This window comes from Oncorhynchus kisutch, linkage group LG11, assembly GCF_002021735.2.
Source record: "Oncorhynchus kisutch isolate 150728-3 linkage group LG11, Okis_V2, whole genome shotgun sequence".
Classification (NCBI taxonomy): Eukaryota; Metazoa; Chordata; class Actinopteri; order Salmoniformes; family Salmonidae; genus Oncorhynchus; species Oncorhynchus kisutch.
The window spans coordinates 29,985,433-30,005,675 of NC_034184.2; the positions used below are offsets into that span (position 1 = coordinate 29,985,433).

At 40.0% G+C, this 20,243-nt stretch overlaps 1 protein-coding gene across 2 annotated transcripts in view; it reads left to right on the forward strand.

Annotated features, from left to right (window-relative positions):
- The first annotated feature begins 895 nt into the window (after positions 1–895).
- LOC109899770 (attractin-like protein 1) overlaps positions 896–20,243 on the forward strand; it is a 338,304-nt gene continuing 318,956 nt past the window's right edge. For both annotated transcript variants that reach the window (XM_020495283.2, XM_031835623.1), the window contains exon 1: positions 896–1,940. In XM_020495283.2, the coding sequence (XP_020350872.1) occupies positions 1,699–1,940 (242 nt within the window). In that variant the 5' untranslated portion in view covers positions 896–1,698. The remainder of the gene's footprint in view (positions 1,941–20,243) is intronic.

A 20,243-nucleotide genomic window follows, 5' to 3' on the forward strand; every position in this document is an offset into this window, starting at 1 on the left:
CATAAAAAATGTTGCAATAGAATTATTGTCAACCTAAAATTTGTCATATAATTATAAATACAGTTTATACGGGTTTTATATACATTTTCTGCATATAGCCTCTAAAATATATGTAAACAGACCATAAATGTCAACATTTTTGTTTTCTTGGAAATCTGTAAGTTCTATTATATGATACAACATAAGTAATTGTTGCATTTACAACTTGTCTAAATCCTATCACATCAACAGATTTCAGACAGCTGTGAATTGACTGCATTTTTTAAAGATACACTATGCAGAAATCACCCCGCCATTTCCTAGTTGCTTAAAGTCTCATTTCAGTTTATGTGACTAAACAAGCAAGTATAGTGTAGAAAATCATTATACCATCTAAATCACTGTGAAATATTGTATTTTCAGCTGTTTGAAGCTAGTGTACAAAACTGAAAGTAAGAGATCCAAAAACAAAATGTAATAACGGGAAGCATAGAAATTGCGCACATAGAACAGATCTACCTCTTCTTAGACTTGCTTTCAATGCTTACATTTCTATGTGAAATTGGTCTTCACCCAGAAAGTTACATATTGCAGCTTAAAATGTAATGTTGGCATATTGTCAGTTCATTTGAAAAATGTTTGGAATCATTACTCTAAAACTGCCTGGCTAGCTATCTATCAAACTGTGCTGATAAATTCTTCAAATACATTATTTTACACAATATCTTATAACACAGCAGTGGTAAACCATGGTTGACCAACTCCCTGACCAAAATGGCTGACATTTATCCCAACATAAGCAGGTTTGAGCTGTTCTAGTATTGTAATTCCCAGTTATACGTCAGGAACACTATCGCTCCATACAGCTGAATCGTGTAGCTACTGTCTCTTTAAATGCGTAATTTTGCACTGCTCATGCTCGGAGCTTTGTCCAGGAGTTTCATCGTTGAAAAACCAGCTGTGCGAGCATCTTCACGTAGGGGACTCGTGTTGTTATTCATCGGTGAATATCGCTCTCTCTGACAAGGATTAAAAGGATTTTAACGCAAATAACTCGTTATCTTCGGTGAATGCGCCTAACCTGGACGTGGGAAAAAGCGGAACGGAGAACGGTCAACTTGATCTATTTGTCCGGGTTGCTGCATTCTCCACCGCAGCGAACAACATCCAAAACCGACTCTTGCAATGGAAATAGGAATCCAGAACTAACATCAATCCTGTGACAAACTCTTTTCTTCCAGTTTTTCTGGAAACATTAGAATGGTGAACTTGAAAATTGCTTGGAAAATACTTCATTTAGAATAGGCCTACAACTTATACACAACAATTTTCTTTGGTTTTTTAAAATGGCTTCTTAGCCTGAGGGAATAACGGTGTGTGCATTCATTAGTTCAAGAAAGTTTAATAGGAGTGCATTAAAGTCAGTGCAAATTTGCAGGCTTCGTTGTCCGATGATGCTCTAACGTTAGTTGCCGGAGATGACTCTAGCAATATGCTCAGATTTCAGAGTTATGTTTCTATAGCCTATAAATAAGCCTATTTGGACGTTGAGTGTGTGTATTATTACGCTTTATGGCTATCCCATGCATAAACGTCCATGCTTTGTTTACAAATGATGTATTACCAATAAGTGACGTATAGTTGGTCACTCCAGCTGTTTAAGTGTGAATAAGGGAGTCTTCACCAGAAAAGTAGACCTTTACCTGTTTCTAAAGTAGAATGGGTGGGGACTGCCGAGGAATGCGTCGACGCACATGGACTAAATATTCAAATACGAGACCCCAGGACATACAAATATATTTTGGGGCATTTCTTATGCTGTACTTGGTGTTTTACACCGAAGCATCAGTCTCCAAGTCCTGTGATAAAAATTGCTTCTCTGGGAAATGCACCAATGGAACTTGCGTCTGTGACCAAGGATGGGTTGGAGACCTGTGTCAACACTGTCAGGGAAGATTCAAGTAAGTATCCACAAATATAATGTTTCAAAGTAACATTCTAATGGAATATTGAGTGGTTGTATCTAGACTACTTTGTAACCTTTGTTCAAAGACAAATTCAACTAGACATTATTACAACCTCGGTCTGAAGTAGACAATTATTGGTATGCCGCTGATGCTTCAGAATCTTCCACCAATATCGAGAGCCATGACTCCATAACCCGGCGCATTCCTTTGTTATTGCTCTCTGGCCACGCCACAATATAAAGTCTTTACATTTCCCGCAAGGGTGGTTTTTGTCCAAATAATTATCTCAGGGGAATCTTATCGATTTCCCAATCAAATAGGCCTAGCAGCAGTCACCTGTAGACTCAACAGATAAAGCCATGTTTTTTTGATCTTGTTGTTGGGGCTTGCAATTGCTGTCATTTCATGGCTAACCTAACTTAGCAGGCGTTAAATAAATGCCCGAGCACGTCCAGTTTTTAGGGGAAACTGGAAGCTAGGTTGAAGATACTGTATCCCTGAAAACTGGATGGATCTAGGTGTTGCACATACCACTAATGGTGATTCCTGGGACACACTTTTTAAAGGAGAAGTTTACCCAAAGTCCAGAAACTCCCAAGTGATTCCACACATTGAAACTAGTTCAGTGGAGTTTCTTCTCTCCCTCTAGTGCTGTACTGAAACAATTGCCAAAAAACGGGTTACGTTGCCGGATGTACACCCAATACAATTGGAATCAGCCTATAACCGTCAACGATAATCAGAAATCAACCGATATGAATCAGACAGTGGGGCGCCGCCTGAAGCTAGGTTGAAGATAAACGGGTCACGTGACTCATGAGGTTGCTGGATGTACACTCAATACAATTGAAATTAGTTGGTAGGTCAGAAAGTTCAAATCAATGTTTCATAATTGTGGTGTAGATGTACTGTAGATCGAATTGCACTCAAAAAAAATCTTCCCTACTATGGGTCATATTAGCGGGCTATCCTGGGGTTAAAACACTTTTAAAAATCCATTACATACCTTTGACGAAGGGAAAGGACATCAGAAGATATTCTCCTAGTTTCAGTTACAGCACAAAAATATATATAATTACAGCCTACTTGGAAATTACGATATGAAACGTTGATTTGAAGCTTCTGACCAACTAGTAGGTCAGGTGATGCCCCACTGTCTAATTCATATCGTGTGATTTCTGATGATTGTTCTCGACTATATCGACTGATTGGTTCTGTAAGGGGTGGGATGTAGGCCTAGCTCTGCTACACTGGCAGTGAATTCATGATTCAGAAAGTGTGGGCAAATTCGCTGTTTTATTGAGCTACTTTTGTCAAAAGTACTATCTGATTTCAAATCAAATTTTATTGGTCACACACACATGGTTAGCAGATGTTAATGTGAGTGTAGCGAAATGCTTGTGCTTCTAGTTCCGATCGTGCAGTAATATCTAACAAGTAATCTAACAATTTCACAACAACTACCTTATACACACAAGTGTAAATTAATGAATAAGAATATGTACATATAAATATATGGATGAGCGATGAACGAGCGTCATAGGCAAGATGCAGTAGATGGTATAGAGTACAGTATATACACATGAGATGAGTAATGTAGGGTATGTAAACATGATATTAAGTAGCATTGTTTAAAGTGACTAGTGATACTTTTATTACATCCAATTTTTTATTATTAAAGTGGCTAGAGATTTGAGTCAGTATGTTGGCAGTAGCCACTCAATGTTAGTGATGGCTGTTTAACAGTCTGATCGCCTTGAGTTAGTAGCTGTTTTTCAGTCTCTCGGTCCCAGCTTTGATGCACCTGTACTGACCTCGCCTTCTGGATGATAGCGGGGTGAACAGGCAGTGGCTCGGATGGTTGTTGTCCTTGATGATCTTTTTGGCCTTCCTGTGACATTGGTGGTGTAGGTGTCCTGGAGGGCAGGTAGTTTGCCCCCGGTGATGTGTTGTGCAGACTTCACTACCCTCTGGAGAGCCTTACGGTTGTGGGCAGAGCAGTTGCCGTAGCAGGCGGTGATACAGCCCGACAAGATGCTCTCGATTGTGCATCTGTAAAAGTTTGAGTGTTTTCGGTGACAAGCCGAATTTCTTCAGCCTCCCGAGGTTGAAGAGGCGCCTTCTTCACCACGCTGTCTGTGTGGCTGGACCATTTCAGTTTGTCCGTGATGTGTACGCCGAGGAACTTAAAACTTTCCACCTTCTCAACTACTGTCCCGTCGATGTGGAAAGGGGGGTGCTCCCTCTGCTATTTCCTGAAGTCCACAATCATCTCCTTTGTTTTGTTGACGTTGAGTGTGAGGTTATTTTACTGACACCACACTCCGAGGGCCCTCACTTCCTCCCTGTAGCCGTCTCGTCGTTGTTGGTAATCAAGCCTACCACTGTATTGTCGTCTGCAAACTTGATGACTGAGTTGGAGGCGTGCATGGCCACGCAGTCATGGGTGAACACGGAGTACAGGGCTGAGAACGCACCCTTGTGGGGCCCCAGTGTTGAGGATCAGCGGGGTGGAGATGTTGTTACCTACCCTCACCACCTCAGAAAGTCCAGGACGCAGTTGCACAGGGCGGGTTCGAGACCCAGGGACCGAGGACCCAGTTGCACAGGGCGGGTTCGAGACCCATATGATCCTTGAGTAGTCTCTCAAAGCAATTCATGATGACGGAAGTGAGTGCTATGGGGCAATAGTCGTTTAGCTCAGTTACCTTAGCTTTCTTGGGAACAGGAACAATGGTGGCCCTTTTGAAGTATGTGGGAAGAGCAGACTGGGATAGGGATTGATTGAATATATCCGTAAACACTCCAGCCAACTGGTCTACGAATGCTCTGAGGACGCGGCTAGGGATGCCGTCTGGGCCGGCAGCCTTGCTATTGTTAACACTTGTAAATGTTTTACTCACATTGGCTGCGGTGAAGGAGAGCCCGCAGGTTTTGGTAGCGGGCTGTGTCAGTGGAACTGTATTGTCCTCAAAGCAAGCAAAGAAGTTGTTTAGTTTGTCTGGGAGCAAGACGTCGTTGTCCATGACCGGGCTGGTTTTCTTTTTGTAATCCATGATTGACTGTAGACCCTGCCACATATGTCTTGTGTCTGAGCCATTGAATTGCGACTCTACTTTGTCTCTATACTGACGCTTAATTCTTGCCTCAATACTTTGAGTCAAGAAATGTGTACTTTTTCACCTAAAACATTTGAGATGATTTTATATCATTATTTTATGAAGCTGACTGCCACAGCAGCGGAGATGGGTAACAACTGCACATGTGTGCTCTCAGGGGAATCCCTTCTACGTAGAAACTGCACGTTATGCCCTTATCCAAAGATGCTCATTTTCTTTGGCGGACAAGTGAAGACAGCATTACACGTTAGTTATACAAATGAATCAAACAACCTACAAATATGTCTGACTATGACATACTCATGAGTGATGAAGAAAACAACTGGAGGTGCACAGATCGAACCGTATTTATTTGAGCCTGAGTATTCGGGTGAAGAATTGAGGCAAATTAAGCTTCAGATGGCCACCTAAAACGCAGCAGTAGCTGTACCACAGATCCAACCCATCCCCAGGATCAAGACCGACTGGTCATGCAGTTGTGGCAAATGCGCTCCAATTCCTCAAAGGAGGAATGTTTGTGCAGTGGAGAATTTGAATACGTGACTACAATTCTTACAAAAATGGAGGATGATGATGAGGAGCAGTTAGTTTGCTTTTGCGACCACTGGGATTTTGCTGCCAACAAACTCTAGTGTCCTGAAAAAAAAATCTGTATTCCAAAAACGAATGGGAGACGCACCCCTGTTCCAGCTGGGCCAAATGGACAGTTATCTAATGAGTAAGTAGCCAAACGTTATTGAATGATCGCTTATCGTAAACCTCTATGAGCGGGATCATTAGTGGGTCCATGTTTTCACATTAGCCCAAAACTCTATGTTTTATTTAACACCATGATTTTTGTGATATTCTATTCTGCAATGTAAGGTTACAGTGTCTATCTCTCTTACACTGATGTTCAGGATAACATGGTTTCATATTAGTTGATAACTGATATTGAAAGGTGATATGATGCAGTCTAACTAGATAAGGCGGCCTAGGCTACTTCATCCTAATGTAAGCTAAATGCATTGGCTACAAATACTGGCATGTGATGAAGGATAACATGTCCAATATAATTATATAAATGCATATCAAACATATACAGTATCAGTCAAATGTTTGGACACACCTACTCATTCCAGTGTTTCAGTTTCTACTCATTCAAGGCACACCTGTTAATTGAAATGCATTCCAGGTGACTCTCACAAAGCTGGTTGAGAGAATGTCAAGAGTGTGCAAAGCTGTCATTAAGGCAAAGGGTGGCTACTTTGAAGAATCTCGAATATAAAATATTTTTTTATTTGTTTATCACCTTTTTGGTTACTACATGATTCCGTATGTGTTATTTCACAGTTTTGAAGTCTTCACTATTATTCTACAATGTTGAAAATATACAAACTAAAGAAAAACACTTGAATGAGTAGGTGTGTCCAAACATTTGACTGGTACTGTATATATTCAATGAAATTAATACAGCATTGTAATATTATTAATGCATTTCAATCTCCTTGCAGGGGATTAGACAGATGAACTGCAGGCACCAGATGCCCAAACTTCAAAACCAGAAACATGGAGACATCAACACTTGTCATTTTGAATAAATATTAACACTTTTATTGGTTTTCCTGTATCTGTGCATGAGTCCTTAAAATAAAGTATATTGTACAAAATAGGTAATTCCCAAGTGAGGGACATTTTAAGTAGATTAACCTCCAACATTCATAAACTTGTTCAGTACATGGAAGACTTGCACACAGTGCAATCCCCTGGGACAGAAAATCACATCTGAATAAGAAGAATGAGCTTCATAAGTTACAATGTCCTGACAAATCTGCATGATAAATAATAACATGGGTGAATCTATTTCTATATAACACTGATGTTGCACACTCCATAATAAGAACCTGGGATATGGTGACTATCCTAGTGGCTGGGAGGTTCCCAACAAGTTCTTTACATCTGCAGGTTGTCAGGGTGATATGTCCTTCAAGCAGAGACAAGGCGGGCGAAATTATCCTCTGCTATTGGTCCAATCTTTTTGTTAACAGTTTTGCATATTTTTAGGCTTGTTCAGTTGTTTACAGAAGAGTAAAATAACCCAGCCTCTAATTTTAACTAATAACACCAAACCTAAAGTTAGGTAAACAGACACTGCATGCAGCGAGTTAGCAAGCTAGCTAAACAGACTCATCAACAGAATAAACAAATAACTTGGCTGGCTAGCAAGCCTAGAATGAACAGAACACAGCTGTCTGTTACAAAATTGAGTTGGGCAGAACTGTTTTCTCCTGCCAAGCCAATGCAATGGAGTGCAATGTGTTCAGGTTTCCCACTTTCCTTTAAAACAAATGGGGAAAAAATATTTGCTACATGTCTTTAGGTGGCTAGCAAGTTCATTACTTCATGATATAAAAACACATTGCAATTTACACATTGCTGAATCTACGATTAGGCCTAGTTTGTTTAGTTGTTCATCTCTAAGCAGCCGATAAGCAGGACGATAGTTCGCCTACTAACGTTAGCTAGCTATCACGTCCAACGTGTTTGTTAGCTAGCTAGTTTGGCAATGGGCTGATAAACAACATATGAAAGTAATTTGTTGAACATTTTAACATCATTTGGTGAATAAATAACTTTATAGTTACATTTCGCGAAGTTTTCCAAATTATTTTTCTCCCAAGCGGGGACTATTTTGCAAGGTGTTATGGGATAGCCTTCCTAGCGAAGGATACATGGGATGCTACCTTCATAATCGTCCGAAAGAAGGCACCTTAGAAGGCAGCATTTTAAGGTACCTTGGGATTGGGACAGGCCAATTATTACGTCCTGCCTAGAAGAGCTGCCTCAAAAGGCAGCATCCTTGTCGATTGGGACACAGACCATATCTCGTTCATATGCATGCTACACGCGCAGTGATGCAAGGTTGGCTGCAGGAGTATTTACATCATATTTACTATTTCAAATTGCTACTAACCATCTTCTGCATCTCTGTATCTTTTATCGGAGAACAGTAAAATTTGGTGCCTTCGTCCCTTGATTTCCTGTGCAAAGTGCAGCCAGGGACCGAACACCAGCTTGCTCTTGCTGCCATCTCTTTTTCAACTTTGCGTAACTAACTTTACTTGCGATATGCCTAACTCTGTCAGGTTTCTCACTAGCGTCTTCTCCCCCACCCCCAAAGCTCCATAAAAGGGCATATACATATTTCGTGTAGCAGGGTCTCCCCCACAAGGGCGCACATATGTGGTTGCTACCCATCTCCTCTGCTGTGGCAGTCAACAACATAAAATAATGATATAAAAATGTTTTAGGTGAAAAGGTACACATTAACTGAACCAAAACTAAAATTTTATGACTAAGACTCGGCAAAAAGACTCGGCAAAAACGTAAAAATGTATGACAATTTCTTTAGTTATCATAGATTAATTCATACTATTTTGAGGAAGTGTATATGTAACGGATGTGAAACGGCTAGCTTAGTTAGCGGTGCGCGCTAAATAGCGTTTCAATCGGTGACGTCACTTGCTCTGAGACCTTGAAGTAGTGGTTCCCCTTGCTCTGCACGGGCTTTTGTGGAGCGATGGGTAACGATGCTTCGTGGGTGACTGTTGATGTGTGCAGAGGGTCCCTGGTTCGCGCCCGGGTATAGGCGAGGGAACGGTATAAAGTTATACTGTTACATATACTGGCTACGGTGTCTCGAGAGACATTTTTTAAGTGTTTTTTTTAAGGGTGTATGTGAGGCACAGATGTTCACTTTGCCCTAGCCAAGTTCGGCAAGTAGAAAACCGAACCTAATATGCAAACGACTTAACACTCCCCCATCTCTCTTTTTCCGAGAGCCCATCTGAGGTAGGATCCATGTCTTGTTTCAAACCACATATGATTAGAGGTTTAATCATGTTGTGGTAATGTTTTTGCTTGACTGGATGTTTCATCAAGGTCTGATCTCTTTTTTTTTAATGCCTTGTGTTTTATAATGTGATATTAATTAGTCATCAAATATAAATTGTCAGTATTCATAATGACATGGCCATATCCATATCTGGTGTCAGAATGCTGAATGGACAGCGATACAGAGGTCAAGTGCAATATGATCATAAGCTAGGTCACAAGGTACTGATACTACTGATACTGAGTTAAGCTAAGCTACTGATACGGTTCTACAGTGGCATCCCTAAACAGCACTGCATTGACTCTGGTGCTCAATGCAGTTCTATCTCTGTGAGTCCACCATAATAGTCCACTTAGAATGATCTGCCAAGTCTAGTTCTGTAGTCTGGAAAAATTCTCAATTTCAGTAGACATCGATTTTATCGATCATGACGTTGGGCTTGCAGTGGGGCTTTTGGCAAGGCAAGTATTTGGACCCCACACCATTTCGTCGAGAAGGGGGTAGCTGCCGCTCAATATGACGACCGGAGTATGGGCGTGTGGGTGTGTCGAAATGAAAGTAGTGGGCGTGTGGAAAGGAGTGGGTGTGTCAAGCGCTCTGCTATAGGTTAGACGATTTTGATTAAGCAGTGTTTTTTTGTTTCTTACCATGCAACTAACGTACCGCGAAAGTTTGGACTTCTGTTTTGAAGCCAGAGGATGAGTTGGAGTTATATTTCACTGTTAGTTTTACACAAATAATGGTAAATGTTCAGTTGTAAAACTGACAATTGTTTTTATTTTTTTATTAAAAGTACTGATGGTGTACTGTTGCTTCATGCGTTGTATACGTGTTCTTATACGTGAATGTCATCCTGATATTAGCTACTAGGTAGCTACTACCTACGCTGTTGCTGAAGGACACTGTATCTCGGTGTTGTTGCCATTCATGCCCTCCACATGCAGTAGTAGATTGTAGGCCTATGCATGTTTCAAGGTGACATGTAGATGGTTATCAATATTAGTTATTTCTTGTGTAGGTTGCTATCCTACTTTTAATAAAATCATGGGAGGGAAATTTGCCACGTCAGCTCCCGCCAGCGACACAGCTGTGATAGTCGCCCAGTAGGAACCACCTCAGGTCAGCAGGCACGTCGATACAACACCGGTGCACTGGTCGCCGGCTTATCGACTCATTGTGCAGCACAATCAGCCACACAAAATGGTCTAGATTGGCAACAAATCTGCCCAATTAGCTGATTTGCTTTCCATACACCGACTCCTTTCAACACACACCCGGTCACTATAATTGGGTTGCCACTAACCATAGTTGATTTTGCTCGGTGTGCGGTGCTATACCTAACAGTGGGCTTGGGTTTCAAAGTGCAAAGACAGTCCGATGCGCATCCAGGTTCAACCAAGAACCCTTCCCCTGGGTCCTCATTCATAAATTAAGCTATGGTGGGTTTTATGCATTTATAGTTTACAGTTGCACTTTCATATTAGTACATACTTTTCTTCATTTGAACTAACAATAGTTAGCTACCAATTGGCTGGACCAATTTTCTCAAAAGTGAACAATGTGCAATGCCAAGTTTTTCTTGCTAGCCAACCAACAACATCAATGCGATATTAAACCAATGTTCTAAATTTACCCCTCATAAAATATATAAACTGATCATGACTAGATGTAATCTAATTCATTGTGATTGGTTAGTCAACATGCAATAATACCTGTATACTATCAATCACTAGCTAGGCTTCCATCCAATTAATTTTCATGCAGATATTCTAGAATCTGCATAAAGAAAATATGTGCTTTTTCCCACCAGTGGTATGTTTCCACAAAATGGACTTAATGTGGATAAAAATCAGTGCGTGATGATGTAGTGTACACAAAATGTACTTTTTTGCTTAAGGGGAGACTTTAGGATTTTGTCAATGAAGCCCTTTATTTACTTCTCCAGAGTCAGATGAACTCATGGATACCATTTTTATTAGAGCCCGACCGATAAATCAGTTGACCAATATTATCCTCCGATATTGGTCTTTCACATAAATATTTGTATTGGTCTTTATTCAACAGATAAAGCACCGATATTATACACATAGAATAAACAAATAAGTCTGCTAATTTGCGGTCATTTTGTTAAAATTTTCAATGTTTGCCTGTATAGGGCGCTCTAAGAGCTGCTCATTGAACATCACTCAGCCCTAGGTCACAAAGTGAGAGAGAGTAGGCATGGTGGTTTGACGGTGAGTAGCTTGCCACAGCCAGCGTATTTAAAAAGTAAATAATCAAAGTACACTTCACCAAGCAAGCAGCCCTGTCCTCATAACATTCTCACTTAGTTAACTTTAACTGGCTAGCTAGCCAGCAAGATAGTTAGCTTAGCTATCTAGTGAGCAAGGTAGTTAGCTTAGCGAGCTAGCAATCTGTACTACTTATGTGCCAACACTTGACGCTTGTCCATAATACAAAAATAACACTGTTACTGTCTGGGGATACTATGATAGCTATGGTGCTTATTTAGTTCGTTTTCTGAAATATGCAATCTGCAAAAAGCAAGACAGTTGACTCAGACCTATTAAGTCATGGGGCGGCAGGTAGCCTGGCGGGTAGGAGCGTTGGGCCACTAACCGAAAGGTTGCTGGATCAATCCCCGAGCTGACAAGGCAGTTCATTTTCTTAGGGCTGAGATCCTGCTAACAGGATCGATATGATAACAGCCATTGAAAGTGCAGGGCACCAAATTCAAAACAACAGAAATCTCATCATTAAAATTCCCCAGACATACAAGTTTTTTACACCATTTTAAAGATACACTTCTTGTTAATCTCACCACAGTGTCCGATTTCAAATAGGCTTTACGGTGAAAGCACCACAAACAATTATGTTAGGTCAGAGCCAAGTCACAGAAAAACAGCAATTTTTCCAGCCAAAAATCAGAAATAGAGATAGAATTAATCACTAACCTTTGATGATCCTCATCAGATGACACTCATAGGACTTCATATTACACAATACATGTATGTTTTGTTCGATAAAGTTCATATTTATATAAAAAAATCTCAGTATACATTAGCGCGTTATGTTCAGTAGTTCCAAAAACATCCAGTGATTTTGCAGAGAGCCACATCATTATAAATGTTGATGAAAATACAAGTGTTATACATGGAACTTTAGATACACTTCTCCTTAATGCAACCGCTGTGTCAGATTTCAAAAAAGCTTTACGGAAAAAGCAAACCATGCAATAATCTGAGTACGGCGCTCATAGACCAAACAAGCCAAAAAGATATCCGCCATATTGTGCAGTCAACAGAAGTCAGAAATAACATTATAACTATTCACTTACCTTTGATGATCTTCATCAGAATGCACTCCCAGGAATCCCAGTTCCACAATAAATGTTTGTTTTGTTCGATAATGTCCATCATTTATGTCCAAATTCCTCCTTGTGGTTACCGCATTCAGCCCAGTAATCCAACTTCATGACGCACGAGCAGACGAAAAGTCCAAAAGTTCCGTTACAGTCCGTAGAAACATGCCAAACGAAGTATAGAATCAATCTTTAGGATGTTTTTAAACATAAATCTTCAAGGCATTCTGGCAGACCTCTGACTCATTCCCGTCTCAATCGCCCCCACTTCACAGTAGAAGCATCAAACAAGGTTCTAAAGACTGTTGACATCTAGTGGAAGCCTTAGGAAGTGCAACATGACCAATATCCCACTGTATCTTCAATAGGGAATGAGTTGAAAAACGACCAACCTCAGATTTCCCACTTCCTGGTTGGATTTTGTCTCAGGTTTTTGCCTGCCGTATGAGTTCTGTTATACTCACAGACATCATTCAAACAGTTTTAGAAACTTCAGAGTGTTTTCTATCCAAATATACTAATACTATGCATATATTGGCAACTGGGACTGAGTAGCAGGCAGTTTACTCTGGGCAGTTTACTCTCTGCATAAATGTCTGCAATCATCAGTACATGCCCTTTGCAGTTGAAATGTATAGCCGATACATTTTGTATTGGATAACAGTAAGGAACATGGGTTCTGTAAGAAAACATTGTCGTAATGAACAGTTAGCTTGTGTTTGTCATAATATACTGTCATGGTTTGTGCTATCTGGGATCGTTATGACGTGCCTACCCCCATTGAAGTTGATGTTTAAAATAGTTAAGTTAAGGTCAGGGTTAGGTTAAAAACCCATATCGGTCAGGCTCTAATTTTCATGTCTCTGTCCAGTATGAAAGAAGTTAGAGGTAGTTTGATGAACCAATGCTAACTAGCGTTAGCACAAGTAATGGTATTCATTGGCTATCTGCTAGCACGCACTTCAGCAATTCTATTAGCGCAAGTTAGCAACTTCCTTCACACCGCACGTAGATACATAAAAATGGTATCCACAAGTTCATCTGACTATGGGGAAGTTGATAAAGGGTCTCATTGCCAAGATCCTGAAGTATCCCTTCAAGCTTTCATGTACCGAATAAAAAATCAAAAGGTCAATGTGTTTCCATTGCATGTTCAACTCTACTGATAGTTGTCACAGAAGCTGGTGCATTAAATAGCAAATGTGCACCTGCACTCTAGCCAACAACTCGCAGATAGTGCAGGTTGGCTAGTCTACATAATGAGATTATTAGGGATAAGAGCGAGAATATTTTTATTTGTCAAACAGCAGTCAAGCATCGATCATCATGTCACCATAATAAGACCCTCAATATTTATTGGAAAGCAGCATCAAGCTCATCCAGTTTCCATCACAGTTGTTGTGTTTTTTTGTATGCAATTAAAACTGTGGATGGAAAAGTGGTTACTCAGAGGAATTATTTATGTTTCTGGCTTCTTTAATTTTTATGGGCAGGTTGGACAGTAGCGATGAAATTGCAGAGTGCGAAATCCCAAAATATTAAATTCAAATATTTAACCTTCTTGAAAATGTACGTGTTATACATCAAAATAAAGCTTAACTTCTTGTTAATCTAGCCGCTGTGTCAGATTTAAAAAAGGCTTTATGGTGAAAGCACACCATGCAATTATCTGAGGACAGCACCCCGCATACAAACACATGAAAATCATTTTTCAACCAGGCAGGTGTGACACAAAAGTCAGAAATGGCGATATAATTAATGCCTTACCTTTGAAGATCTTCTTCTGTTGGCACTCCAAAATGTCCCAGAAGCATCACAAATGCTCCTTTTGTTCGATAATGTCCTTCTTTATGTCCCGTTTGATTCAGAAATACACCGGTTTCAACTCGCCTAACATGCCTACAAAGTATCTAATAAGTTACCTGTAAACGTAGTCTAAACATTTCAAACAACGTTCCTAATCCAACCCCTTAAAACATAAATAATCGATACAAGTTAAGACGGAATAAACTGTTTCTAATACCGGATAAAAACAACGTGGAGCGCGCTCCTGTTCACGTGCACCAAAGCAGTAGAGTCCACCTGGAGTGACACTTACAATGAATTGGAATACTTCTTAATTTCTCAAAAGAAAAACATAGAACATTTTCTAAAGACTGTTGACATCTAGTGGAAGCCATTGGAACTGCAACCAGGTTCCTAATAATAAGGGTATCCCATAGAAAATCGCGTCGTGTGCGCGAGCTCGAGCGTTGCAAAAATAAATGTAGAAATGTATATTATTCAATTATTGCACCCACACTGCAAACCAACGAGCGTCTGCTTTGCCAAGGGCTTAAATCGAAGTCAGTTCTATTTCTGATGCAGATTGTGCTGCAAGTCCTGCCTCTCCCATCTCCTCATTGGTTTATATAAGCAGGTACCCACTTGTCATCTCCTCATTGGTTATATCCACGTGAGTGACTGAAAGAAGAAATAGGTCGGTGGCGGTAATGCACCTAATTTATGAAAGTTGCCAATCACAATATAAAGTCAAGAGAAGAAAAAGCCAGGAAGGAGGAGAGAGGACTAGAAACGAGTCGGTTGACCGTTTTATGTGTGGATTAATTGGTGGAGTACAGGACCTTGTGCATTTCATGTAAAATAACAACTCAATGTTTATATCCCAGGACAAACTAGCTAGCAACAGCAAGCTAGCTAAATAGGACAAATTTGATAGCAAGTGCAAGCTAGCTAGCTAAATTGCCATAAATGTTGAATGCTTTTCGAACCTGTCCCCAAATGAATATAATTGGTTCAGAGTTTGCTTTGATATTTTAACCTGCGTGTCGTGATCGCTTTTGGTGTGGGGGAACAAAATACATCTATGCACGATGGCGCACGCTTGCAGCTGGTTTGGGTTCCGTGTAAGATCACCATGTGCAATGCCAAACGTTTGCTGGAGTGGTGTAAAGCTCGCTGCCATTGGGACTCTGGAGCAGTGGAGACGTGTTCTCTGGAGTGATGAATCACGCTTCACCATCTGGATGTCCGACGTACAAATCTGGGTTTGGTGGATGCCAGGAGAACTCTACCTGCCTGAATGCATAGTGGCAACTGTAAAATTTGGTGGAGGAGGATTAATGGTATGGGTCTGTTTTTCATAGTTCGGGCTAGGCCCCTTAGTTCCAATGAAGGGAAATCTTAACGTTACAGCATACAATGACATTCTAGACGATTCTGTGCTTCTAACTTTGTGGCAACAGTTTTGGAAAGTCCCTTTCCTGTGTCAGCATGTCGAGATCAGTTTGGAAGAACTTGACTGGCCTGCACAGAGCCCTGATCTCAACCCCATTGAACATCTTTGGGATGAATTGGAATGCCGACTGCGAGCCAGGCCTAATCGCCCAACATCAGTGCCCGACCTCACTAATGCTCTTGTGGCTGAATGGAAGCAAGTCCCTGCAGCAATGTTCCAACATCTAGTGGAAAGCCTCCCCAGAAGAGAGGAGGTTGTTATCGCAGCAAATGAGAGACCAACTCCATATTAATGCCCATGATTTTGGAATGAGATGTTCGGCAAGCAGGTGTCCACATACCTTTGGTCATGGAGTGAACAAATTATTTTGGTCAGTTCAGAACAAATTCTTATTTACAATGACAGCTTACCGGTGAACAGTGGGTTAACTGCCTTGTTCAGGGGCAGAACATTTTTTTTTTACCTTGTCAACCCGAGGATTCAATCTAGCAACCTTTCTGTTACTGGCCAAACGCTCTAACCTACCTGTCGCCCCAATTGATGGCTATATCTTTTTTGTTGTTGCAGCAATTAGACCTACAGTAGATTACAAAACGTTCTCTGATATTGATCATCAATATCTACAGTGCCTTCAGAATGTATTCACACCCATTGACGTTTTCCAAATATTGTATAATAATAGTGTTTAACATGATTTTTGAATGACTACCTCACCTGTGTACCCCACACATGAAATATCTGTCAGGTCCCTCAGTCGAGCGTTGAATTTCAATCACAGATTCTACCACAAAGACTAGGGAGGTTTTCCAATGCCTCACAAAGAAGGGCACCTATTGGTAGAACAAAAACATACACTGAATATCCCTTTGAGTATGGTGAAGTTATTAATTACACTTTGGATGGTGTATTTATACACCCAGTCCCTATAAAGATACAGGTGTCCTTCTTAAATCAGTTGCCAGAGAGGAAGGAAACCTCTTAGGAATTTCACAGTGAGGTCAATGGTGACTTTAAAACAGAGTTTAATGGCTGTGATAGGAAACAGAGAATGGTTCAACAACATTGTAGTTATTCTACAAAACTAACCTAAATGACAGGGTGAAGAGAAGGAAGCCTGTACAGAATTAAAATATTCCCAAACATGCATCCCGTTTTCAACAATGTACTAAATAAAGTAAAACTGCAAACAATGTGTCAAAGAAATTAACTTTATGTTCTGAATACAAAGCTTTATGTTAGGGGCAAATCCAACACAACACACCACTGAGTACCACTCTTCATATTTTCAAGCATGTTGGTGGCTGCATCATGTTATAGGTATGCTTGTCATTGGCAGGGACTAGGGAGTTTTTTGGGGGGGGATAAAAAAAACGGAACAGAGCTAAGCACAGGCAATGTCCTAGAGGAAAACCTGGTTCAGTCTGCTTTCCAACAGACACTGGGAGACAAATTAACCTTTCAGCAGGACAATAACCTAAAACATGGCCAAATATGCACTGGAGTTGTTTACCAAGACAACATTACATTTTCCTGAGTGGCATAATAATGGCTTCGACTTAAATCGGCTTGAAAATCAATGGCAGGACTTGAAAATGGCTGTGTAGCAATGATCAGCAACCAACATGTCAGCTTGAATAATAAAATTAAAAAAAATCTGTAAATATTGTACAATCAAAGTGTTCAAAGCTCTTAGAAATGTACCCAGAAAGACTCACGGCTGTATTTTCAAGACATTTGCTACAATTTCTAAAAACATATTTTCACTTCATTGTAATGGGGTATTGTGTGTAGATGGGTGAGAAAATGTAATATATAATCAATTTTGAATTCAGGCTGTATCACAACGAAATGTGGAATAAGTCAATGGGTATGATTACTTTCTGACGGCACTGTATATTTCCCAAAAGGCATAATCGTGGAGATGGGTGATTAGAGGTTCCTAGACACAATGAAGAAATCGCACATACATTATCCCAAAATGGTGTCAATTTGTCACAGGACCACATCACATGTAATAGGGTTCCTTTGTGCTTTTTGCATCTCCCAACGAGATGTGACATTTCTGTGTGCATTACATGCATTCTGGTAGGAGTGTACTAAGTCCTATGAATTATCTTAAATTGCAGTATTTTATGTCTTTGGTTGTAGGAGCAGGTATGAGCATTTTCATATCTGTAACCAATGGTTCTCCTCAATTTCTTCCTTTTAGATCTGTTTCCCATGTTTCCCTTATAGGTTCTGAACCATCAGGTATTTTTGACAAAAGGTATTTAATTGTTATCCAGAAATGATTTGATATTGAGATTTAAAAAAAAAATGGCTGCATTGGACCATTAAAAAACGATTAATCCAATCGGTGTCCTTGGTCTTAGTTATTTGCTCAAGGGCCTATACATGAGACCAACTTTACCATATTATCCTGGAGGCATACTTACACACCCAGTCTCATTACTCTGCGTGAATGATATCAACTTTAAACAATGCGAAATTCAAATACACAATCGTTTGTTTAGCTTCTTTCTATTCTGTGGCAGTATGAAATAGCAAACATAAGATGAATTCAGTGATTACATTTGTTTACTTCTTCTTTGTGGCTCTCTGGTGAAACAGTAACATCCATTACTGTAGTTAAGTTTAGCCAACCTGTACTCTATGGCTTAGCGGTGTGTTGAGTAGATTCCATGATCTGGACATGAGCAAGTGCTCGTCTCGTTCTCAACACTTTGTGTACTCGTATGCGTGCTGAAATCTACGTATAGCACCGACCACCGGGCTAAATGGTGTGAAAAGAGTGTGTCCCGTGGTTCATGGCTGACTACCTGTATAGATTGAGTGGAAAATAGTAAATTCCTACTCACACGTAAAGTGCTGTGATTGATAATGAACACATGACTTATTGCTGGCAGATTGAGTGTGAAAGCCTCTTAAAACTGGTCAACGTGATTGGAAATAGTGAATATGTAGGCTTATTTGATTATGAACATTGATCAACCATCCCTGAGTGTAGAGTTGGCTTAGTAGGGGAGGGTCTGCAGATTTTTCCTTTAGTACAGGCCTTGATTGATGGCCTGTATTGGCCTAATGTGAGGAGTTGAGGGAATCAGCACCTTTGCATCATCCAGCAACTTTCACACTTGGACCATTTGTCACCATCCTCTGGACTCACTATTTAAAAGGAAGGGTAGACACAACTGGGTCACACTTGTCACATCTTGTCGAATAGATTTTGATTGGGTTAAAACCTGCATGTCTATCATCAGGATGCAAATGACAGCACATTTGATATTTAAAGTTAAACGGCCCAGGCAGATGATGTGGTTACAATGAATTAAGGTATTTGCTGCAATAAATACATTTTTTAAATAAAAATAATTGTGGAACTATTTTAGTGCTGTAATGTTACTTAGGCCTATTTGCATTATTTACCTTGAAACTACTGTGAAATAACTGTAATTACTGTCATTTTTCTAAATACCAACCATGTATTATCTAAGGACAACTAAATTGAGTAATCTAAATCTAATTTAAATGTAATCCATTTTCAGCAGAGGATTCTCTTTACCTCAATCTTTTAGGATTTAGGGGTCACTGGTCCAGTTTTATGTGGGACTAGTACTGTGTTATTGACTTGTTAATTGTTTACTCCATGTGTAACTCTGTGTTGTCTGTTCACACTGCTATGCTTTATCTTGGCCAGGTCGCAGTTGCAAATGAGAACTTGTTCTCAACTAGCCTACCTGGTTAAATAAAGGTGAAATAAAATAAAATACAAAATAAAAGCTTAAGTGCCAATCAATGAGAGATAGACAGATGCATGAAAAAAACATGTGGTTCATACTTACATTGACTGTGCTTGACGTTAGAGTGGTTCTATTGTAATCAGTAAAATATGTGAGTTATCAGAGTGGAAACAGCTTGCTTTGTTTTGTCTATTGATTTTGATATCTGTGCTTTTTATGGCACTGCAGCCCTCTCTAGTCCGTTTCCCTGAGTGTGACTGTCTGACTGTCCCACAGGCTGGTTGCTGCAAACAGATCTTGCAACTTGCAGCTAACCCATACATTAATTATTTCCACAAACAAACAGTTTCAACCGAGATGCTGCCAAAAACAAAATTCAGGCTACGAGCACTCGCTGGCATCCTACATTTAAAAAATGCAAGCTCATACTCTTACAGCCTGATAAAGAGGTCAAATTAAGTGTATGTATTGTTTTGAATGCAGGACAACAACAAAAAATGTCTCTGCCAGTTTTGCACATCTGGCAATGAAGCACTTTTGTTATTTTATTCTCTGTCCTCTTATACAGTTGAAGTTGGAAGTTTACATACACCTTAGGCAAATATATTTAAACTCAGTTTTTCACAATTCTTGACATTTAATCCTAGTAAAAATCCCCTGTTTTAGGTCAGTTAGGATCACCACTTTATTTTAAGAATGTGAAATGTCAGAATAACAGTATAGAGAATGATTTAGTTCAGGTTTTATTTCTTTCATCACATTCCCAGTGGGTCAGATGTTTACATACACTCAATTAGTATTTGGTAGCATTGCCTTTAAATTGTTTACCTTGTGTCAAACATTTGGGTAGCCTTCCACAAGCTTCTCACAATAAGTTGGGTGAATTTTGGCCCATTCCTCCTGACAGAGCTGGTGTAACTGAGTCAGGTTTGTAGGCCTCCTTGCTCGCACACGCTTTTTCAGTT